The 23,713-nt window shown below is 51.8% G+C and overlaps 1 protein-coding gene across 1 annotated transcript in view; it reads right to left on the reverse strand.

The window, feature by feature from the left end:
* Positions 1 to 11,905: 11,905 nt before the first annotated feature.
* The window catches only part of LEPREL1 (leprecan-like 1), a 71,556-nt gene continuing 59,748 nt past the window's right edge, over positions 11,906 to 23,713 (reverse strand). Inside the window, exons 4-15 of the mRNA XM_010573068.1 lie at positions 23,178 to 23,309; positions 21,878 to 22,020; positions 20,446 to 20,535; positions 19,912 to 19,952; positions 19,314 to 19,408; positions 16,276 to 16,403; positions 15,578 to 15,673; positions 15,337 to 15,487; positions 14,690 to 14,807; positions 14,100 to 14,175; positions 13,082 to 13,222; positions 11,906 to 12,092 (exon numbers count right to left, since the gene is read on the reverse strand). Of these exons, the coding sequence (XP_010571370.1) occupies positions 12,000 to 12,092; positions 13,082 to 13,222; positions 14,100 to 14,175; positions 14,690 to 14,807; positions 15,337 to 15,487; positions 15,578 to 15,673; positions 16,276 to 16,403; positions 19,314 to 19,408; positions 19,912 to 19,952; positions 20,446 to 20,535; positions 21,878 to 22,020; positions 23,178 to 23,309 (1,304 nt within the window). The 3' untranslated portion in view covers positions 11,906 to 11,999. The remainder of the gene's footprint in view (positions 12,093 to 13,081; positions 13,223 to 14,099; positions 14,176 to 14,689; positions 14,808 to 15,336; positions 15,488 to 15,577; positions 15,674 to 16,275; positions 16,404 to 19,313; positions 19,409 to 19,911; positions 19,953 to 20,445; positions 20,536 to 21,877; positions 22,021 to 23,177; positions 23,310 to 23,713) is intronic.

Below are 23,713 nucleotides of genomic sequence, written 5' to 3' on the forward strand. Positions count from 1 at the left end.
TGCCCCCATTGCTCACCCCTGCCCTGGCCTCCAGGTCCCAGCCCAGCTTTCCTGGCTGGGGTCACCACGGTCTGCAGGGAGTCTGGAGGGAAGCGTGCCCAAACCACTCATTTGTGCACAAAGGTGTGAGCTGAGTCCTCGGCATTCAGGTGTGGACAAGCGTTTGGTGTGGACAGGCTTTTCTTTTCAGTTATTTAGCATTCAGTCCAAGCATTTCCAAGTACTCTTCTACTTGGCCATCTCCAGGCTTTACCTGCACTTTCTGCTCCCCCATCAGCAGCTGCAGCATGAAGCTGGGCAGGAGCAGGTCTGAAGGGAAAGATGTTGGGGTGGCCCCTTGGTCCCTTGGAAGGGAATTTCAGCTCTATCCTAGAACAGTGAACTCTGGCAAGGTGTTTTTCTAGGAGACCCCCTGATTTCCTCCAGTTTTTCCTGAGCTTCCTAAACAGCACACTGGGGAATCTGCTGATTTCTTTCTATTTTGTTCCTGAGGTTGTTTTTGTTTGTTGGCTCATTCTTTTTTAGTTTTATTTTCCCAAATCCCTCTGTGAGCCTCTGATTAATTCAGCTTCTGATTCCTTGGAAATTGCCTGTGGAGGCAATGCTGAAGACTTCTACATGTGATCCATCTTCTTGGCTGCGTAGCCCTCAGTGCTGGAATTGGGTAAGAAATGTTACAAGAGATCCTAGTACTCTGTAGCAGGGATGTTAGGAAACAAAATATTGCACAGTGCTGCGTGAAAAACTCTTTGAGTAATTAAAGGTGTGGGTGGCTACACCATTGCGTCAAATTATCCACTCACCATGGTGAAATACAAGATAAATGCATTGATTTCTTATTCCAAGGACAAGGTCAAGCAGCCCATACTGAACCTGGAGAGAGTTGCCAATCTGAAGGTGAACATGAGTATTCTCATGGAGATGTTTTTCACAGAAACAGGAGGTAACGGGTCACCTCCAGCACGATGTGCCTAGAAGGTGCTGCAATACCCACGTGTATGAAGTCCAGCCTCAGAGCAGTGCCCAGCACCCTTCCCCCAGGGCAGTATTTGGCCCTCTGAAGGCTGATGCCGAGCTCCTGCATGCTGAGCAAATACCCAGCCCTAAGCACCGGCACGTGCGAGCCAGTCCCCCTCCCTTCTGGCATTTAGGCTCTGGCCCGAGCCTCAAACCCACAACATCCTTTGAAAGTCCTGAGCGGGGCTTCCATTTTCTAGAGGAGCAGCCTGTGGTGGTGCCTGCCTGCCACGGAGGGTGACAGCTGGAGGACACAGACCTCACTCTTTGCTCTTCCTATAGAAAGGTTTTCTTCCAGCTTTAAGTGCTATGGGTAGCAAGACAGTTACTTCTATTGTAGTTTATATTCTAGCCTTTATTCCTGCTTAATTAGTGACTTGAACAGAAGGAAGCCAGTGTTTAGGAGCTATCAGCAGGCAGAGATTGTGCTGTGCATTGAAGGTTAAGGGCTCACGGTAAAAACACATGCACTAAAACCACACACAAACTCAATTTGCACAACTTAACTGCAGTGACTCAGCTTGCCCCAAAGAAGAGACGGCTGAACGTGTTCCACCTGGACCTGAACCTTATCATTTCACCCAAGGGTAAAATATTAGCAAGTAACCATTAAGGCAAGTATGTTACAGCCAGGCCATGGGCAGCAGCTGTCTCAGATTATTTCAGCCTTGCTTTGGAGGTGAGGAAATTGGACATGACTGAAAGCCCTGCCAGGGATGCCAGCAGCCCAATGAAGATGGGCAGGTGAGGAGGTGAAGGCAAAGGCACGCTGGGTCCCACACAGGCTGTGACTGGCAGCTCCCGAGAGAGGTCTCAGGAGCAGAGAGAGCTGACTGAAATTTGATTTTTAAATTTTTTCTGTTGTTTTTGTAGTGGTGCCCCCATGGCCAGGAAGCAGCACAGAGTTACTGCAGCATTTCACTGGAGATGAAGCCCAGCAAGAGAGTCTGGCTGGGAAGACATGGTGCACAAACTGCAGCACTTGACTCTTTTTCACATCTTCAGGAGGAACGAGTAGAGCCTTCCTTCTGCTTCATTTGAAGTGAAGTGATGCTGGGCACAAGGAGCATGCTGGTTAACCCTTGCATGCCTGGTTTGGCCAGGGCATCTGGAATACCTTGGAGAAGGCTCTCAGCCAGTTGAGACAGCCAAATCAAACCCAGTGAGGCTGCAGAAAAGGTTGCGCAAGACAGACTTCTACACTAATACACGCAAATTTCCTAAGCCCGATTTTCTTCCCATTCATGCTGCTTTAGCTGGTTGTGAGCATCCACATTGCAAGTGAGAGAAGAGCAATGCTGACCAGCATGGCCAGGCATGACAGGGAGGGAGAAAGACTGGGTGGTGCTCCCAGAGCTGGCCTGTGTTTCCAGGCAGCGCTCTGCCCTTTTCCACCTCCTAGGTTAGAACAGAAGGATCCCTCTGATGCCTTAATACCTGCTTTACCAAGCTTGCCTGCAAGGCAGAGCTGCTTTCAGACTACCATGGCCTGGGAGCATGGTGACTGATGACTTGTAGAGCTGCCGAGGGAGGGGAAAGCAAAGAATCCTGTTGGGTTTTCCTGAAAACTGGAAGGTATTTAGGAGGAATCAGCAGCAGCCATGTCATCCCTTGGGAAGAATGGAAGTGGTGGAAGTGAGATGCAGTCTGAAGGCAGCAGGGAAGAACCGAAGGCAGTGCCTGGGGTGTGCAGCACTGAGGTCTGCCCTACTTGCCAGTACCACACAGTGTTCGCAGCTGGGGCAAAGAGGTGCTGAGGGATGGCAGCTCTTCCACATAGCCTGGAGCATGGGCTATCCAGCAGGAGCTTCTCACCTGGAAATTTTCTTTTGCTGCTAGGCCCGTCACAAGAGCAGGAGAGATGTTTTTTATCTTTTGTCTGGTGGCGCCAGCAATTGAGCAAGAGGAGCAGGAGGCCGGCTGCCGGCATCTGTATTCGTGCCATCTGGAGCTTCCACCTAATCCCACTGGGTGGAGGATTCGCAGGCTTGGTAACGTTCCTGTTATGCTGTATCTCACCTTTTGTTTCAGTGTAATTAGTCTGAAAGGGGAGAAAGGATGTAGCATCTTCCACCTCAAGGGGAACTGCTAAAGATTCGTTATGCTCCTGGAGCAAATGCAATTTGTAGATTTGGCCTGATTCCCCCCAAGCAGCGATGCTAGCAGCTCCAGCCAGCGTGATCGGTCCCAGCAGCCAAGGTGTGCTGGCAGCTTTCGGCCACGCAAATCCCACAGTCAGGCTGCTTTCAGGGCAGAGTGCGGGTCATGGCTGCCGCAGCTCCCGGTGCAGATGTTCAAGCAAACAGGGAGAAACGTGCATGGTGCCAGCTGAGCAGGGCAGGGTATGTGCTCATCAGCCAGGCTTTCTCACTCCATGCAATGCCTGGGTTTGGTGCGAGTACATTTACTTTCCCTGCAGCCTCTCACATGGCTCCAGAGAGGTGGGCAAGCCCAAACCACCAGGAAAGCCTGGTGGAAGCACCATGGGCTTGTGACTGGCAGGGCAGACCTGGCCATTTGCTGGGCACAGAAGGGCACAGCACATCGGTTGCTCGTGGCTGAGCTTTTGGAAGATGCATGTGAACATCATTCTCTTCATAGCCATGAGTGAGATGGGAAAAACCCTCCTGGGCTGCTTTGCTTGCGGAGGTGCTGCGAGGGCTGGGTGAGTCACCTGGGGAAGCACAGGGCACAGCCAGGCTCTGGAGAAAGTCTGTATATACTTCGTCCCATCCGTAAGAGTCGCTGCCGGGGCCATGTTTCGATGTGGGGACGGTTATTCTGAAAGTGTTTGCTCAGAGCACCTCCGGGTGTCAACCGCACATGGCTCAGGGCTTTCCCTGGGGACCTTCGGTGACAAACCCCTTCCTTGCAGCTGTGTGAAATAAGGCCAGGCTACAAGGCTGGGATTTTCAGTGTTCATTCCGCTGCTGCTGAGGACCTCACTGCCTGCCCCATCCTCTCCCAGTGCCACGGGCTGCCCATATTAAAGGCTTCATTTTTCCTTTGACCCGTTGGGCACAGCAAGGAAGAACGGGCTTACAGTAGAGCTTTTTCCAGTGTGCTTGGGGAGGGGCAGGAATAAAAAACTGCTATGTGAGGTGGCTGAGGGCTTTCCCCACCCCACCAGCAAGCCTGTCCCCCCACACCCAGCTCCTCCGCTCGGAGGAGCTGGGCTGTGGCCCCACTGCTGTAGGCAGGTAACTGTCACAGAGAAGATGGACGTGAAACTACTCAGCTCCTCCTGCCTCACCCAGGGCCAGAAGGGTTTTTTGAAAACAAAAATAAAGGGGGAAATTCAGTCTCCACCCATCCACCCAATTTGGCCGGCAAATCAAATAAAACAATCTCGGAGCTGGCACCACAGAAGCAGTGAATGCCAGCTCCCAGCCTCTCACACGAGGTGTCGAAACGAAAGGAGATGAACAAACAACCCCCAGGTGCCTGGGGGCAGCAAACTGGTTTTAAGATGCTGGTGGGTTGTTTTTTTCCTGTTTGGTGGTGGGAGCAGCCACTCACAATCCCCCTGGCACTGGGCAGCTGCCCCCCATGGCACTCGGCCACCCCTGGGCCACGGGCACGTGTTGATGGGGCTCCACAAGAAGGGCTTCATGCAGAAATACACATCACCACAGATGGTTTTCGTGGGCATCCTGGCGTGGGGCAATGCGGCCAGTGACTAACAACATGGTGAAGGGGATGTCAGGCTCAGGCATCACCTTGGTTGTGCCCAGCCACTTCAGAGAGCCCTGCAGGGATGAGCCTGGTGCCAAGGTGCCCCACGGCAGCTGGGGCCCCTGCCCTGAATGGGCACACTTGGCCCACGTGTGTCTGGTTACTGCAACTAATATGAGACTTTTAGAATACAGGGGGTTTGTTTCAGTGGTTTTCCAGCCAATACTCCCCTACTAGAGCTATGTACACTCAGAGGTGGGTCTACGTTTGCCATGAACAAACCTTGTCACAGGTGCAACAAAAACCTTTGCAAAACTTGCCAGGGGTCCACATTCTCCTCTCATGAGGGAGATCATAAGAGAGTTTCTTCTCCACCTTTGCTACGGTCCCGTTAAAGCCCCATGAGCAGTTGGGAGATGCCTTGCAGGGCACTCACACTTCTTTCCAGCTTCTGCCTCATTGCAGTCGAATCAACTGGTTTTATTTCTTGCACTGGAGCTGTCCAAAGCACATTGGTGGCAAGCGGTGGCCTCATTTCTCACTGACAAAGCAGGGACCAGCCTTTAGACCAGCGCTTTCAGCCGGCACCAGGCGCAGAAGCACTGCAAGGAGGGGATGATGATGATGGGCCACGCTGAGAGGTCAGCCGCACTCCTGGCACTGCCGGGAGCAGCCGGGCCAGTCCAATGCAACGTGTTTGCCCCAAACTTGGGAGCGAAGCCGCCCTAAGGCCATTGTAAAAAAGCCATGTGTGATGAAAGGGGTATTTTTTCTGGTGTTTTTCCCTGTGTGCCGGAGCCGTTGGGCTCTCATGCGAGGCAGCGCGGGAGCTGCTTATCGGCTCACCCCATCATGGCAGCAGACTGATGGTGCCGCTACCATCTCTGCTGTTAATCTCATTACAAATAAAGGAGGGGTAGAAGCTAAGCTGAGCTCATATTAATTCCCCTTGCCCTGCCCTGCTCAACCTCAGGAAATACCTACTAGAACTGCCATTCTCGTTATCCAAACCACCCCTGGAAATGATCATTAGTTGACTTGCTCCTTTGCCAAGTGTGTCCACTCGCCAGCGCGGCTCCGTTTGCCCACGGGGCCCTCCTGTTGCCTGCTCCTGCTACGGCACGCACTGCGGTTGCCTGCACCCGCGCTCTCCTGCTGCGGCCTCGCATGCTGCCCGCTGCCGCCCAGCCGGACCGAGGGTGAACCCCGCTCCCCTGGAGCTCACCGGCGCTCCGCCTTGCCCCAGAAACAAGGTGAGGGTGGCCAGGCAGCTCTCCGAGTTGCCTGTTTTGCTTTCTCAAGTTCCTGTAGTGCGCTGGACTTATTTTTGGCAGGGTTGGATGGTGGCCAGGGGGTTGGGACATGTTGACATTTATGATTTTTTTTTTTTTTTGCATAACAATGTTTTGCTAAATGAGAAGGAAACAAACTCGGTGCCAGCTTTCACTGTGTGTTTAAAACAAGATAAAAGTAATGCAGGGCTGGTCATGGCATCCACTGGACCTGTGGAGACAGCAGTTTGCTGGTGCGGTGTGTGCTCTGAGGACAGATGAATGACTATGCTGGGCTCTGGGAGGATATGGGGGGGACCCTGTTATTCTCAGTGACATCTATTTCACCTGTCCATGTGGACCACCCAGGCCCAAAGTGAAGGCAGGGCTGTGCCTGGGGTGAACAATGGTGCAGGATCTGGCCTCATGCCTGGCTGCACTCTGTTGGTTCTGGTGCTGTCGCCGGCACCAAGGCACCTTGTACTCTGGGTCTGGGTGCCCGCTTTGGAAATGGGGTGGCGAGAGGAAAAGCACACACATACATGTGCCCATCTACACCTGGGAAAGAGCACAACGTTGTGAGATCCAGCCACGGTCATATCCCAATGTATAGACAAGCAGCAACATTTCCCGCAGGAAAAGGTGGCTCTTCTGGTGGGGTGTGGGCGTAGGAGCAGTTGCAGAAACAGAAGACATGCGTGCTTCTTTCCTTTTTTAATATAGTTCTTCCCCAAAGCAGGACTAGCCCATTTTTATCTCACTGCCAGCACTATCAGAGCCAGCTGTCTTGTTTTGGTTTTTTTTTCCCCAGGCTGGGCAAGGGTGTGGACAGGAGGAAACAACCTTTTTTTTATAATGACAGTTTTTCATGGGAAGTTGTTCAGCTGTCTGTGAGTGCTCAGGTTGGCTCTGCCCAGGTTTAACCAAGAGGGATGAGCAGTGCCCAGTGTAAACTCCATCTCCTTCCTCCGCTCATATCTTTCCTCTGGCCAAGTCACTGCAGTTCACCGGCAGCCAGCAGCTGTAATGCAAAGGTGACAAACTAGTCCAGGCTCTCCTCCCACCCATGACCACAGTGCCTCTGAGGTGGGGAGACCCTTGCACAGGGACTGGCCGACCTTAGGTGCAGCAGCTGGCAGGGATGGTGCCACCCAAATTGTCCATCACTGGGGCAGAGACCAAGCAGCAGGGTGAGGAGACAGCAAGAGGGACACAGCTGCAGGGTGGGATGGAGTGGCAGAAGAGGCTCTTCAGCCAGGCTGGCTGCTTGCAGGGCTTGTCGCTGGGTCACCAAGAGTCATCAAAGCTGCTGTATTTGGGGCTGTCAGTCTAGCTCCTGGGAAATAAAGGGGACATACAAAAGGTCCAAATACACCATATTTTATAAGCTTACCACGCCCCAGCTTGGAATCAATGGGGATTAGTCATCATCCAGTGGAGCTGCGGGAGACTGACTTGTCCACACGGCCCTAAGCCTCCAGAGCAAAGCTGGTGAGGTTCAGTTGCTTAAAATTAATGCTGCAAAAAGTCTCGCAGGCTAATGCTTATGGGCATGCCCAGGTTTTATTAGACTCTGTAGCCACTGGACATAAAGGGCTTTAGGTATTTTAGCCTTGACTGTGGGTTCAAGGATTTGTAAACACCCACAAGTCTTATTTTCAGGTGAGGTTTCAGGGGTGAGCTTTTGGCTGGAGGGAAACTTTCATCAGCCACTTGCAGTAAGGCATTTACAGCCCAAAGGGGCTCAGCCTCAGACTTTCTGCTGGCCCTTGTTGGTGGTTCTTTGCTTGTACAAGGTGTTTTCCACGTTCCTACCCTCTGCACGAGGTGTCGGGTGCCTTGTTGGGCTACCATGGCCCCTGCTGGGTGCTGCTCCCCATGGCCCAGTGCCCTCGTTGCCGCCAGCTCTGCACACTCTGCTGCTGTATCCCTGACTGTGAAGTGCAATGATTCATCTTCTCCTTAACCAAGGCATCCATTTAATCTGTACTTTTTCCGGAAACATTAATGACTCCTCGTGCCTATGGCACAGACTGGGCTCCTCCAGCCCCCGCACAACTCCTAGCAGCAGCCTTGTGCAAGGGGCAACCAAACTTGGCTTGGGCCCACTTGAATGTCAAAACAAAAGCAAAGCTCCTTGCTAGTAAAGATCCGCTGGCATTGCATAACACTGCGTATAGCTTCGCTTTCACAGCAAGTGCCGCACCCAAGCATGTACGCATGTGCACACACACGCAGAGTCACTTCAGTTGGTGTTTTAAATACTTTTTAATTCTGTTTCCTTTATGAGTTGTTTTCTTTTTTTTCTTGTTGACTGTCATAAATCAACCCTGCTAATCCCACCCTGCATATATATTTAGTATTAGGAGGGGCACAGCAGAGTTCACAAGGAACTAAGACACAATTCAAGCATCTCCATCTGCAAACCGCTCCTATTGCCGGTGATAGAGCTGGGACACATATAACAAATGGCCAACACGTTAAGTAGATTGTGGCTCCTTTCAGTGGCCAAGCCTTGGCTAGAGGAGCTCAGAGCTGGCCTGGGAGCCATGAGGCTTGCTCTGAAATGCACATCAGCTTTATTCACAGTGGTGTGACTTCAGGCACTGCCTCCTTGGGGAGCTCCTTCATGTAGGGGCTTTGGGAAGCAGCAATTACCAGACTTGCGGGGCAAGAGAGGAATAACCAACATGAGCCAATGTAGCAGGAAGCAAAAATGTTAGTGTGCAAGGTTGTTCCTGGGGCGTATTTGACCAAAAAGAGGAGTGTGTATGTTCGGTATTGTTGTTAGCTTCCTTTTTCCAGTGATGCGGATGCCCTCTGGGCAGTCTGGATGTGACCCTGACAGCTCTGGCAGATGCCAGGACCCTCCATCAAATGTGAGTTAAAATTCATTTCTCAGAGGCCAAGCCACCTTGGTGGCAACCCATCCCACTCAGATACAAAAAAGACCCAAAAGCCTACATTGTATTTTGGTGCACATCCCAAAGAGCTCTATAACTTGCTCCTGTGAGTCTACAGTGTGCCAATAAATTTGGCAACCACCTCTGCCATTGCAGCAGAAATACAAATCCATGTCTGAGCTAGACTTTGCCAGAGCAGAGAGCTGGAAAAACAAACAAACAGGAAAAGCACCTTTGACTCACTGCATTCCTGTTTCCTGGCTTCAGCCTGGCACGGACCGCAGGCAGGTCTCAGCAACAGAGCAGTGCAGTGAGCAGCACGGCCCAAGCAGTCCGGAGTCTTTCCCCTTACTGGGGATTTGGGGGTTGTGTTTGCAACCTAGTCCCAAAATGTTGCATCCTTCTGAGGCTTCTCCACCGTTCTCCACCAAAGCTGCTGTTTCACCAGAAGTCGGCCAGCACCCCACTTCGCTGCCCAGCCTGCTGCAAATCCCAGCAGCGCACAGGGGGCTGTGACACCCTCCTCCTGTTCTCCAAATTGCCTGAAGTGTGCCAATGGTGTGTAAGTTATTAGGCGGCTGGATGCAGAGAAAAGGAGATGGACAGGCAGGCAAATGCACGCACATGACTTTTTGCTTAATCCTGTCCGCATCAGTGTCTCTGATGCTCCTCCAGCACGGGGGATGTGTGCGTGTGCTCTAGAGACTGGGGCAGGAAACCCCAAAGGGAGAGGCACCATCATGAGACGAACCGCATACCCCCCCCCAGTCTCCCCCTTCTAGTATTTGGCTAAAGAAAGACAAAGAGAGGCCCAGATGTGTTTAGTTTATTTCCCCTGGATTTAGACACAGCTCTGGCTAACCACCACAGCAGCAAACAAACCACTACCCACCATGCCCCCCTCCCACTTTCCTGCAGGAGGACCTGCTGGTGGGATCCCCACAGCCCCTGGGAGGGCAGGGTCTGCACCGAGCTGCTTGGGGAGGGGGCAGCTCTGCAGGACGTGCTCAGGCAGATGTGGTTGTCAGGGGGATGGCAGCACAAACTCATGCTGAAGGTGCGGCACGTAGGAGTCAAGCCTTGGATGCAATAGCGTGGTGCAGACGGCGGACAACACAACTGGCATTTCAGCTCTCCTGCTGCCCTCCACTTCTTCCCTCCAGCTTTTCCTCTGGCTATTTAAAAAAAGGTGCGTTAAGTATTTAAGCAGGGAAGGGTCTCTGAAAGCAGAGACCTGTGGGCAGTTCTTTGGGGAGCCAATGCAATGAATCTTTTCAACAGTCTATGAGGAAGGGAGATATAACCTCCAAGAAACAAGCTACACTGGTGGCTTAGAAACACTCAGAGCTTTCTCCCTTGCAGATTCCACATTGGAGGAGGTGCAGCAAATGACCTTTCCATCATTTTCTAGGCAGTAACGGTGCCCCCTTCACTGGCCATTTGTTTTTCCAGATGCACTGAGATCCCCTTGATCTCACCCAGGATCAGCTTTTGAGGAGATCTCTACAGAAGGACCATCCTTGTCTGCGCACCCTTTGCAGCCAGTGACTAGATAAGAAGAGAGTGCTTATGAGCCTGGAAGATTTGGGTAGGCACAAGCTGCATGAACAAAGAGAAAAAAGACAATTCCCTATTGCAGATTTTAAGTCCTGGAAATGCCAACACTGGCAGAGGGGAGCAGAAAAGGACTGAGAAAGTTCCAGTGCAGCAACAAGCTGAGAAAAGCCACTCAAGGATGCAAATGCCAGCCAAGCTCCTTGCAGTGCTTTCTGGAGAGACAGCAGCCTTGCAATAAATTCACCAGCAAAGATTGCTGCAACCTGCCTTTTAGGAACTGCTTTCTAGCAGCAGAAGCAGCTGTTGGGTCAAGATAAAAGCTGTCCCTGTGTCTGGGCTGTGGGAGGTGGGCAGTTCTGTGACTTCAGTGTTAGCTCTGACTGAGGTAGGGGCTGCTCTGATCCCATGCACTAAGGGATAGGTGCAGCTTCTCAAGCACAGCCAAGCAAGGCACTGGCACAGCAAGTCTGAAGGTCTAAGGTGCCAGAGTTAATTCAATGGTGGGAGAGGGATGATGTACTAGCTTAGCAGCAGTTACTGGCATAGAAAATCTCTTACGATAAGCAGCATGTGCTTTCACTGCAACATCCTCAGACTGCGTCAGAAATACTGAGGAAATAGATACTAACACACCATGAACATGTGCTCCTGCACTGTCAGGATGGGAAGATACACCCAGGACTTCCAGAGTACAAAGCTGCACCATGATCACCCAACACCGTGGCACTGTAACATCCCTGAGCCTTTCAGCTGCTTTCCAACATGGACCTGGAAATGATGAATTCTAACCTCATTTTTTTCCAGGAGCAGCACTGGCCTGGAAGCTCAAAGGATGCACTGTGAAGCAGTTTCTTTCACGCATCCCAAGCCATTAGCAAGAGCAGGGACTGAACATGAGTGACAGACCCTATTTCACCAGAGTCAGCTGCAAATTAAACCCCTTCTTGCCTGTGCACAGCTCAAGCCCCTGCCCAGCAGGTGATCTCTGGAAGCTCTGCTAAGAATTAATGCCCGAACGCCAGCTTTGTACGGCTACAGAGAGAGATGCATTTTTCTAGGACCTGCATTTTGCTTTTTTTTTTTTTTCCCCTAAAAAGCATATTTCAAATGGTGAAGGGCTCTAAGATGGAAATAACTGACTTGTGCTACTTGTGCTCCAGGTTCCCCCAGGGCAGCACTGCCCGGGCCTTCAGCCAGCACTTAGCAGGGGCAGGAAGACTGGTCTGTTATCACACCTGAGACATTTCTCTAGCAGAGTCTGAAGAGAAGCAGCTATTTCTGGCTGAGGAAGGAAAAAAGGGGTTCTCCAAGGGGGTACAGTGGGCCTGAATAAGTCCTGAGAAGTGCTAGGGAAGGGCAGAGAATCCCAGAGGCAGAGTCAGTCGCAGCAGAAGATGCTGGCACAGAGATAAGGGGTCCCAGCAAGAGCTGGGCTAAACACAGAAGAGGCACTCCTGACACTCCACAATCATATTAACTTGTTAATTTATACAGCGGCTCTGTACAAAAATAGAAGGGTTCTAATAAGATTAACAATATTAAATAAATATTTGATAGAAAAAGTCTTTGGCCTAGTTCATAGCTCATCCTTTGGGTTGATGTTCATTTCGCTGGGTCCTAGATGCTCCTGGTCCAACATCGCGATCACTTCATCTGCCTGGATTCGCTCCTGCAAGAGGAGAAGGGAAGGAACTGTAACAGCAAAGCTTCGGTGCCTGCTCTCAGCTTATTCAGCATGGCTCAGCCTGCTGGGAGGACCCACAACAAGCAGTTCATCCAAGGACCAGCAGTGTAGTTGCGAGGACAAGGGACAGCCTGAGACTTGAGCTGGGGATTTGCTGGGCAAAACTAATCAAATCACTTTGGACCTCAATCCCTTATTCCCTCCTCCCTCCAGGGGCTGCAATGGTTGGGGCAGAGCTGGTGTATCGCTGTTCCCTCATCACGCTTCACTAGCAGCCACTGCCACAGCGTCCCCTCCTCCTGTCCCCTCCGCTTGACGTGGATTTCCAGCTCCCTGGTCAGGGCTGATCGCCTACCATAGAAGCACCAAACACAGAGGAATTTCAGCTAGTGCCAAAAAGCAGAGAGACAGTAAAGCTCTCTGAAAATAAGCTTCTCCCAAAACCTCGCAGCCCACCTGCTTCACAAGGCAAAGGGACAAGGGTTTTGCTCTCTCCCTGCATCTAATTTTGCTTGGAGGTTGCCTGTTGAAAGGCACCATAGCCCAGCTCTCCCAAGGCATCCAGCTGCCCAGACCCATGGACTTCAGGCTGCCAAACTGCTTTTGAGGACCTGGCAGCAGCCGCACATCACTGGCCTCCGAGCTGTGGAGGACTTCCCCGTTCATCAGGTTATTGCCACTAGGTGTCAGAAATGGCCAGCCCAGCCCTGTGCAGAGCTCTCCCGCACCCCGCTCAGCACCCCAGCCCGGCCCTGCACCCCATGGATGCCCAGGAGAATGGGTAGCAGGGAAAACTGTTTGGTCCCAGGGCCACCAGCTCATGTCCCTGTGGTGCAGCAGATGGGAACGCTGCTGCATGGGGTGTGATGGGGGGGAGAATAGATGTGCTGGGACTGGAGGCTGAAGATGGTCCAGGTGCATCCAGGATGCTGGGTACCCCCTAGCTCCCCTCACATCATGGTGGAGGGACTCACCAGCTCTCTGTAAAGCGGGTCCAAGGTGAACCAGAGAGCCACAGCACACCGTTGGCCTTTGGTAACCGCCTTCACTCCATGGGGGTTCTCACCGCCTGACGAGAAGCTGATCATTCGCCCACACTTGGGCTTGATGGAGGCCTGTGGGAAAAGAGGCGACACCAGGGTGGCAAGGAGCAGCATGGCTGCATGCACTGGCCGTGTCTGGGCTTGTCATGGCCCAGGGCCTAGAATCTTACTGGGCATCTCTCTGCATCACCCCAGGACTCAGTGAGATGCTCTGGCGGACATGCAGAGCTCTGGGCATGGCTGTAAAACTGTGTGGGATAAATAGGGAGGTGTGAGGCTTGCTCCAGCTGTGCAGCCATCATGCAGAAAGGCTGCAAGGACTCCTTGCAAAGCCTGTAGGTGACCACCTACAGCAAAACTGCCACAGCATAGCTCCAGGGAGGTTCAGGCTAACCCTGGCACGGGCTGTGAAATGCCTTTCTTCTGGTATCCTGCAGAACCTCGGGGGCAGAACCAAATCAACCCTCTGGCACTGGTCTTAGGTAGATGCAATCTACCCTCCAGCATCTACTGGACTTCAGAGCCCCAGCATGGTGCCCAGCTGCTCTGTCCAACCACAGAGGGGGTGCCCAGCCTCCCAAAAGGCCCCCTGCAGAGGTGGGAGCTTGTACCTGAGCCCCATCCCCCTCAGGGACCGATATCCACCACCGTGACCTGCTCTGGGCCAGACCCTGCATAGGTACAGAGGCATTGCTTCATGTTTGGCCACAAGATGGGGTGGGAGCTCAGTGGTCCTCCAGGCAGGGACAACTCTCAGCCATCCCTCTGATCTGCAGGCTTCCTGCTCTGCGCAGCCTCTGGGCAGGGCACAGAAGGTTTGTGCACCTCTGCCAGCAGGATTTTGTATGGCCTCTTTGTAAGGTAGGAGCCGTAGGCTGCCTGGGGAAGCCCAGAGCCCCAGCAGCACAGGCTGCTGAGGAAGGGCATTTGGTTGACAGCACCAACTTACCGTCACAGTTTTGGCATCCATCTCGGTGAAAATGAACTCGCCTCCTTCGAAATCTGCATTCATATACAGGAGGGCACTGGAGGAGGAAGCAGGAGACCCCTGTGAGGGAAGCGGCAGGGGGGGCTCGGGGCTGACCCCCACCTCCGAGGCAGGATCTGCATTGCTCCACTGAGATGGGGTGGGGGGGCTGCTGGGCAGGGGAGGTCCTGCTGTGGGGCCTGTCAGGGCCACCCAAACTGCCCTCATTTTGGAGCCACAGCTGAGAACCAGCAGATCTCTTCTTGGCTAGGGTACGATTCTCAAAATATCCCCTCGCTCCCACGAGCTCTCACCCTCCTGTTTTGCACCAAAACCACCTGACAGAGACACAGCCCTGTGGGCCACTGCTGGACTCTCCTGACCCTAAAATGTCACAGAGCCTTTACAGTTAAACCCTGGCTTGAAGCTTAGCCACGATGCTTGCCGCCCCCAGAAACTACCTGCTGGATCTCACTTCTGCCATGGCTGGGATGTACCGGCTTTAGGGCTTACAGCCCGTGGAGCAGGATGCCTGGAGGGTCCCCAGCGGCAGCTCCCCACTTTCTTCCTACCTGTAATCTCGAAAGGTATAGGCAGGAGGCTCCTTCCAGCACTCGTTGGCCTCAGGGTCCAAGAGGCAATTGTCAGCATGGATGGGGTGGCTCAGGTCATTCCTCCTCTCCTGCTGGCCTAGGCAGGACCATGTGGAGGAAGGGAGGGGGAGAAGGGGTGGATGAGATGGAAATGCCATGCTCTGTGGGGTCCGTCATGGTGGGGAGCCTGCCCCGACCCCACTCCGGGTGGTGTTTACAGATGAAAGGAGGAAAGGAAAGGCTGGGGAGAAAAGGCAACATCTGAGGACCCAGATCTGCACAGCCCTGCTTGTTCCTTACTGCAGGGAAGCGAGATGGAGAGCTGGGGGGGTGGAAAGGAGAAGGGACAGTGAGAGGAGGCAAGAAAAGGGGGAGGAGAAAAGAGGAAGAGTTGGAGACATGAAAAACAAGAGACACCCCAGAAATTAGCTTCTTTGGGACAGCAGTGCCGACCCTTTACCGCTGTGGGGACGGTGACTTGGCCCAGCCCTCAGCCACCAGTTGGAGCATCAGGCAAAACAGAGCTACTCTCAGGCTTGGGTCCCCCACTCATAAACTCTCCGTGGAGGGCTGAACCCCTCCTGCCCTCCCAGCCCTGTCCCACTACTGGGCCCCCGAGCCCTCACCGGAGAGGGCGGTGCGGCACACTAGGTGGGTGTAGGAGAAGTAGAGCGTGGAGTTCAGCATGAAGTAGGACTCGACGATCCTGCGAGCCTTCTCGCTGATGTCGTAGAAGAGCCGGGCGCTCTTCAGCGGGACGCGGCCCTCATAGCCGTACTGGGCAAAGAGAAGGGGCGAGAGGGTCAGTGCCACACGCCAGCTGGGAGGGAGGGCATGGGAGAGGAGGAGGAGGGGAAGGAGATGTACCTTGAGGGCTTTGAGGACGGTGGCTCCTTCAAATCTCTCGTTCGGGGTGTGGGGGGAGGTTTTGCCCCTGTAACCGTCTCCAGCCAACACGATCCCCTGAAAGACACGAACACGGGTGAGGCATGAACTGGTTCCCCAGGAGAGGGGGAGCTGCAATAGAAGCACCAGGAACCCTCTTCCCCAAATCTCCCAGGGCTGCATTCACCGGGACAGGTGAGTTGGGTGGGAAGGCACTCCAGCTCTTCATGAACACAGTCCATTCTGAAATGCTGGAAAACAGCCACCCACCTCCCTACTGGGGATGTTCAGGCACCCTTAGTCCCCTCCCAGGCTCAGTTGACGATGAATGAGAAGGCTCAACCAGGCTTGTGGATGAGCATCCTTTGGGATTGTGTATAATGTGTGGCAAAGAGCTATTTCTGCAGGGGCTCTGTCTTGCAGCATGTTTCTAAGAACAGCCCAAAATGGAGCAGCAGCTCCTGTGCTGCAGTTAGGGGTGTGTTATGGAGATAAGTGTCTGACTGCTCTCCACAGGCATCCTGGCATCAGATGCAACACTCAAGAGTGAGACATGAACCCAGAGCTTCTCCAGGGGCTGATCACACATTCAGCTCTCACCAGTCAGATGCTGGGGAAAGCATCAGGCACGCAGCCCAGGTGACAGTCACGTCCCCCCCCCAGGGGCATTGCCTACTCACACTGGCCACCCTGTGAAGCTCTCGACACTGCTCCTCTGAGATGACGTTATCCAGTAGTACTCGCTGGGTGCCATTCAGCTGCTGCGAGTTGTAGACAAACTTCACATCGCTGTAGAGAAGCGGACCTCCTGATGGAAAGAGAGACAGAAAACAACCCTGCTGAACAGGCAATGGCCTCATTGACATCTTGTACCATGGCTGAGGGCCAGCTGAAGTCACCCGGGTGCACTGCCAGGGAAAGAGCTTCACAGCAGAGAGCAAAGTTTGGCCTCACATCAGCAACAAAAGAAACAGAAGCAAAGGAAACACCCGGAGATGAAATCAATTTGCTGCAAGAGCATCAGCATTTTCCACCTTCTCATTAGCTGCCTTGTAAACGCAGGGAACACAGACTAAAAATGCCAAAACTCGATGGGACACAATGAGAGACACCAGCTAACGTGGCTGTCCTGCCCAGCAGCCAACATCAATGGAGGCCATAAGTTTCCATCGCATTTGCGCTGTGTGGATGTTGCCAGCTTGACATGCAAAGCCACTCTCTCCAATTATCAGTGGTTTTTTTTGTCTTTTACACACATAGAAAACCTAATGTGGTGCCGAGCTTGCAGCAAGCATCACTTGTTCTACACCAAGAAGGGAGGCTGGGAGGGGGCAAGCCGGAGGACCCTGAGGACAATCCTCCTCCACAGAGGCAAAGGAGCTGCCATGGCCATCCTTGCCATCCCTTGCTCCTTTCCTCTGAGCTGCCTCTCTCTGCCTGCCAGAAGCCAATGCCTTGGCTGCATTTTGGAGGTCCCAGGTAGCATCCCTGGGATGGGAATACAACCGTGGCTGGGCTTGCACACTGCTGGGCTCCTGCCTCGTATGGGGCAACTGAGCCTTGCCACGTGCTGAGCGAATGGACAAGAAGAGAGAGATTAGCTCTTTACAAGATATTTGGATCCATCCCCATCAAATTTGCCTGAGCAGAAAAACATGGCGAGGCCACTACATCACCATCTTCTGAAGCCTCTTCGCCCCATCTCCTCAAAGAGAGAGAATGAAAGAAATGGCAACAATAAAAGCCTAAACCAAATGGTTCTCCAGGAGGACAGTGAAATGCATCTAAATTGTGGGAAAAATTATCTGTTGTCACAGAGCCACAATAAAACAGAGGAAACAGAGCCACAGAGCTCCTCTCACCATGTGGCACAAGGAAACTTCTGTGTTACACTGCTTTTATAATTACTACTTTTCCTCTGTTGAGGTGCACTGTGTGTTTTTGGAAGGTCTCCTTGGCCTATGGCGGACACGTAACCCTGAGGGAAGGACCCTGCCACTAGCCCCATGACTTTATTTCTCAAGAGTTAGGTTTCTTGGAAATGGAAAGGATGGGACGTTCCTCATGTTCACTTTGCTGTTCTTGTTGCTCGATAATAGCATTTATTATAAATGCAGCTGGATCAGAAACGGGACTCTGAAATGCATACTCCAACTCAGGGCTGAGTTTTCCAGCTCAGATGTTGCTCTTCCCCAGCCGTAGGCACATGAGGGATGAACCTGGAAGGCATCACTCACCACTTCCTCTGTTCCTTCTGTTTCTCCCAAGGAACTGGGGGGGGAGGGGGCTGCCCTGTGCTGTGAACACTGAACCCTTGTCCCAGACCAGCAGCGTGCTCCTGGCTGCCTTCCTTGCCCCCACCGCCTCTAAGCACCAGCAGAAAGAGAGAGACCTGTTTCCTGTGTGTATGCTCTGTGAAAAACACCCCAAACTGATTGGGGAATTCTCTGGACTTTTGCGAGTGAAGGAATTGGCAGAAAGGAGAAAGCGGGGAGGATAGAAGTACAGAAGAGAAGTACAAAATTAAAATAGACTCTTCTTTTTTCTTTTGGCCTTTTCTCTTCTTTTTCCAAGTGAAAAAAGAGAAAGAAAAAAAGACAACAGAGAAAGGAAGCAGCTGGTTGGACAAAAAATCCCATTTTCTTTTTGAATGGTTTCAGTTTTCTTTGTAAACTTGAAAACATTCTGCAACTAAACCAGAATATAAGCATAGAGAGAATTAAAAACAGAGAAAGACACGCTCTGAAATTATTTGGTTATAGAAGGCAAACAGGCCAACAAATATAAATCAACCAGCTCTTGCCTTAAGCAAGCTCTTCAGGATCTTCCTGTGCTATTTGCCTATTTTATGTATGGCTAGAGAAGGGATAACAATACTCTGAACAGGACACTGAGCAGCTGGAGAGAACCTGGGCTGTGGAAAGCTGTGAAATTCCCCCAAAAGTGCAACCATCCATTGCATTACAGGGAGGTTTAATTGCCTGCTGCTGTGGAGCTGGCCTACTAGAGACACAAGACACCTCCTGGCTTGAGATCCTGTTGTTTTGCAGCGAGGATCATGCTTTGGTATTTGGCTACAATATAGTTTTTCAAAATTGTTATGGGGGAAAGCTTGTCTTTAGTAGAAGAAGTTATGGTATTTTCTGTGGTTGACCAAAATGTGCTGAAATCAGTTGAAATGTCTGCCGACAGGCCTTAAAACCAAGTGATTTGATGTAAGCCAAGACATGAAATTGCAAGCCAGTCTGCGAACAGAAACGGCTGTTGATATGGTGTGATCCAGCACATTTAGCAAAGCATCAGGACCGGAGTTCCCGAAACCTAGTACCTCCAGCATCCGTCCTTCTGCAGCCTGGACAACAGGGAACATTTTAATCTTAAAAGCACCTCGGGGGAAAGACTACTGTTTGCTGGTGCCACCTTCCCTGCGGTGAGGAGGACCCAGCCTCCAAGCTCCATGTCTTAGGGCTCTGTACTGAGCAGCTCAGCAGGTGGGAGAAGCATCTCCAAGAGCAGAGCAGTGCTGGTGGGACCCACAGACCCAACCGGCCCAGAAATGCTGTGGCAGCATCGAAGACTTCTTTGTCTCTTAAACAAAACTTCAACCCCTTCAGGTAGGACTGGCCCTCACTGCTCAGCAGCCAGCCTTTGCAGTCTGCAGTCTCTAGCAATAGGAAAAAACCTTCTGATTTTTTTGAAACATCTTTATCAGACTTACCCTCTTTCAACTCTCGATCTGGTTTTGGCATGGGTTTCTTTGCCAGGGACAGCCGGGGCCCATCCTCTGGTTCACTGCTAATACTTGATGGGACACTGAGGAGCAAGAGAGAAGCGGAACATTGTGACTTTGGCCACAGGTCTCCAGTTCTGGCAGTTGTACTGTTTTGCACCCTTCGGAAACTGGCGCAATGAAAAAAATCGAAAAATTTAAAAAACGGGCAAATTGGTACTTTGTACAAATGTCACAATCATACAGGCAGAAGAAGCCTCACCCTGTCCTGTGGCAAACTGTTTTTCTGGTAATGGAAACAACAGTTTCCACCAGCAAAGCACAGACACCAACAAACCTGAACAGCACCACTTGCCTCACCGACCAAGTTCCCTCTAGACCATCGCTGGTTTTGAGGCACTCAGCTAAAATAAGGTGCTTGTGGGAATGTTTCTAATGGTAAGGGGCAAAGGGCCCTAATTCAACCATGATGGTGTTCTGGGGTGCATGGGCAGCAACCCCCCAAGTGGCATGCTGGTAGCCCATCATGGGCACATCCCCTTCACCCCACTGAGGGGACTGGTGAAGCTGCGGTGTGGTGGCTCACCTGTGCTCATCCTGGCGGGCGCCGTACCTGTTCCAGTAGTTCTGCGGGAAAAGAGAGAGGTCATGTTTCTTAACTTAATGCTCCAGTCAAAGCCAGGGACCTACCTGCTCTGCCTCGCTCCCCGGGACATCAGCCAGCCTCTCTGGTATGGATCCATCCCACACAACTTTGGGCAATTGCCTGGGGTCACCAAATTGAAAATGTAACCCCAACCCAAACAGGCATCGTAGGACAAGTACAGAGGAAGCCCGGCTTGCCCAGCCTTCTCTGTCCCACCTGACCACCGTGGCAGTGGCTGAGACACAGCCAGGCACCACGGCAAGGGAGCTGGACTAGGCTGTGTCTGCTTCTCCTTCACCCTGGGAACGGCTGCCTTTCTTGCTTTGCCATCACCATTATGCCACAGGGAACAGGCGAAGACCCAGCTCCCGAGTCACCTATACAGGACTCGCTTTATAGGAGAAGGGAGGGGGGAAGCTGGTCCTATAGCTGTGAATTCCTAAAGGTCCTCGCCATAGCGGACCCAGGCATTACCGGCTCTGTGTAGGTGTACCCGAGGCCGGCCGCAGCCACCTGCAAGAGGTGAGACTCCAGCTTATGGCGCCGCAGCAGCATTTTTGCTTCCTGAAAAGAAGAGGAAAAGGGGAGTAGTTGCACATGTAGCTTTCACAGGACACAGGCAATACATCTCTGCTTCAAGAGGGGTTCGCTTTTCACGCAACACCGCAGACTCCTATGGGGTGAGGGATGCTTGGGTCATGCCTTAGAGCAACCCTGGACTCAGGGCTGAGCCGCTCACTACATTACAGAAGGGGAGGTGTTCAGCAGCTCATTCAGGAAGCCTGAATCCCCAAAAGAGATGTTCATAGCTGGCAGTGTTGAGCACCTTGGAAAGCCTCTAAACATCTAGGTAAGAGGTTGGCCAGAGAAGCCCCAGCTGCAGAATGGGAGGCAGGTTCAGGCTGGCGGAGCAGGGACCCTGGCTTGGCCGTGCCTTGGTTCCTCATCTGCAACGCGGAGCCCATAGCCTGGCAGTGGGTGGGCTGCAGCATCACAGCCTGGGATGCACTCAGGGCGCTCGGATGGGGACCACAAAGCCCAGCCAGCTGGAAATCGTCCATCAGAGGACTTTTTTTGAATGAAAAATTTGTAAACAGAACACTGGGTTTTCTCCTAGAAAATTACTTTGCAAAGCAAAAATCAAATTTTTTTTTACAGAAAACTTCAAAACACTCAAAACAATGAAATGGTTTTGTCAACTTCAGTTTTGTAGCTACATTCACTTTGCAAGGAGAAATTATAATTGTTCTTGTTTTCTTTCTTATCATTTCCCTTTTCTTTTTTAGCATTTTACCAGATTCACTTTGATTTTCCTGGAAATCAAGGAATTCCCAAGGGAATGGAATGGGGAATGAGCCTCAGCAGGGCTGTGATGGGATGGGAGGAACTCCTCCTCTTCTGTATTGGTTGTTTGACCCCATCCTAACCCTGTGATAGCAAAGCTACCCCCGCAGAACAGGCTGAGCACTGACCTCCAAGCTCAGTGACTTGAGAGTAACGCTGACATCCCAACCTCCCCTTGGGAAAATATTTCTCAGCCCCCTCTTAACGGAGGTTGCCCTCTGCTCAGTGCTTCATTGCATTCCTCCTCCACATCTCCTCTGGAGCACTGAATGAGAGGAGCATTTATGTTGTTGAGGCACTCGGTCATCACCCTCCCTGCCCTTGCTTGGGCTTTGCTAAGCTGAAGTCCCCAGTTAAAGAAGATCCTGTCCTCCAGCTTCTCCCCCACACCGGTGACTCTGGACTTGCACCCTGACAATTAGCATCACCAGCTAGTCCAGCATCAACACATCTGTTTCCAAAGCAGTCCCACTGTGGGAAAGCTGCCAAGCTGCTTTTATTTCCAGCCGATGCTTTTGTTAAAGCCTCCCACCGAGGGCTCTTAGGCGACATTCACCCTCACCTTCCTGGGTTTGATGGTATCTGGATCCATTGTACCTTCCAAGAGGCCCTCGTAATAACCCGCATTCTCCAAGACATCTTCATCGTCCGGGTGGAAGAGGAGGTACGACTTGGCACACTCCAGGGCTTTTACATAGTCACCGACTGGGAGGCAACACAACAGTTGTCAGGGGGGGCAGAGGAGGGCACAGCCCCGCCGGCGGTGCTGGGGGCTCACGCAGAGCACGGCGGGGCAGAGCCGAGGAGGGGAGCCTGCAGAGAGGGACGGCACAGCCTGAGCTCTCCATCAGCTGAAGGGTGAGCCCAGCACTTTAGAAGGCTCTTCTGACGCAACTTTGTCTTAACCCCTCCATTCCACCAGCACGGAAATCGAGGCAGAGAGACACAACTTCTCTGTGGTCATGCACAGGTCAGATGGTATCCAAACTGGATCCAACTGGATGGGCTGGATGTGGATGCTGTCCAGCAGCAAACTGCCTCTCTTCTGTGCAGCATCTCTCAGGGCTCTGGAGGGTTTTACCCACCACATTAAACCTCTAATTGGGCAGAAGAATAAAAAAGCCTGTACACCATGCACGAAACGCTGCTGACTCCTCCAGCTTTCTTCCCATTGCACTGATGAATGAAGAAGCTTTAGGTTTCAGTAGCAATTTTGACCCTCACACCTTCTGCCCTTTTCAGGAAAGAGCTCTTAGCACAAGCCTGAGATATCAGAATTTTGCCTAGATTTTCTTTTACATAACAGAATGTAATAAAAAACCATACAGATCCACACAGCTGGCAGTATTTTACAGCACTGCCACTCCTGATATTTTGCAATGTTGCCAACTCCTGCAACTTTACTGTGAATCTTAAAATATCTGGTAATTAGCAAAAATTGGCACCTTGAGATAAGCTTGGGCTAACTTGTATATCTGTTATATATTAACTTAGAAAATGTATCAACTGGTTTCAGAAAATGTGAAACATATAAATCCCCAGAACTTGAATATCAAATGGCAAATGAAAGGACCCTAAAAAAGCATGTTTTATTTAAAGAATAATAATGTTTAAGCTAAAGGTTGGCCTTTTAAAACCTCACTGATGATTTAAAACACTTCTACAAAAATACTTCATTTCATTTCAGTCAACATGACTTTTGAAGAGACAATTGCCAATGATGTCCTTTGCTTCCTGACTCTTTCAGACCATGCTGCTGCATCACTGGGGAAATATTCTGATTTCCATGTGAAACAGTTCAAACTTGTACAAAATGTAACAAAACTCAGCAAGCACCATGAGGAACAGGAAGCAGACTTTACCTCTGTAATAAGCAAACTGCAAGTAGTCGTAATGGAGGGGAAGGAAATTTTCGATGGGTGAGATCCGGCCAGAACGTGTGGCAAGTTCTCGGACACAGTCATGTTTGCAGGCCAGGACTTGCATGTAGTGATCTGCCAAGAAAAGAGGGAGAAGACAGTCAGAACTGAGAAGGATGGTGATGGTGCTGAGACGAGGACAGACAGGGGTTAAGTCTCCCCAGCTGAAGGACATGCAACTCATGCTGCTCTGGCCCAGCAGGCAAGTGTGCACCTAGAGAAAGAGCTCAGGCTCCTTCCCAAAGCCAGTGCAGAGCTGCAGTCACATTTTTGTCCCCCTTGAGAAATGCCTTTCTCCTTCTGTCAACTGTAGAGGGAGCTTGAGGATCTCTTTTGTGTGGTGGGAACTGCTGCTTCTGCTCAGGAAAGCCAGATGGGTGCAGGGACATGCAGGTGGCAGGTAGCTCTTCAACCCCAAGAGCCAAACCAAAGGCGAGGACACCCACAAAGCAGGTGGAGATGTGAAGACAGGGTGGCCA

The sequence above is a fragment of the Haliaeetus leucocephalus genome, unplaced genomic scaffold, assembly GCF_000737465.1.
Source record: "Haliaeetus leucocephalus isolate CR32 unplaced genomic scaffold, Haliaeetus_leucocephalus-4.0 Scaffold362, whole genome shotgun sequence".
NCBI lineage: Eukaryota > Metazoa > Chordata > Aves > Accipitriformes > Accipitridae > Haliaeetus > Haliaeetus leucocephalus.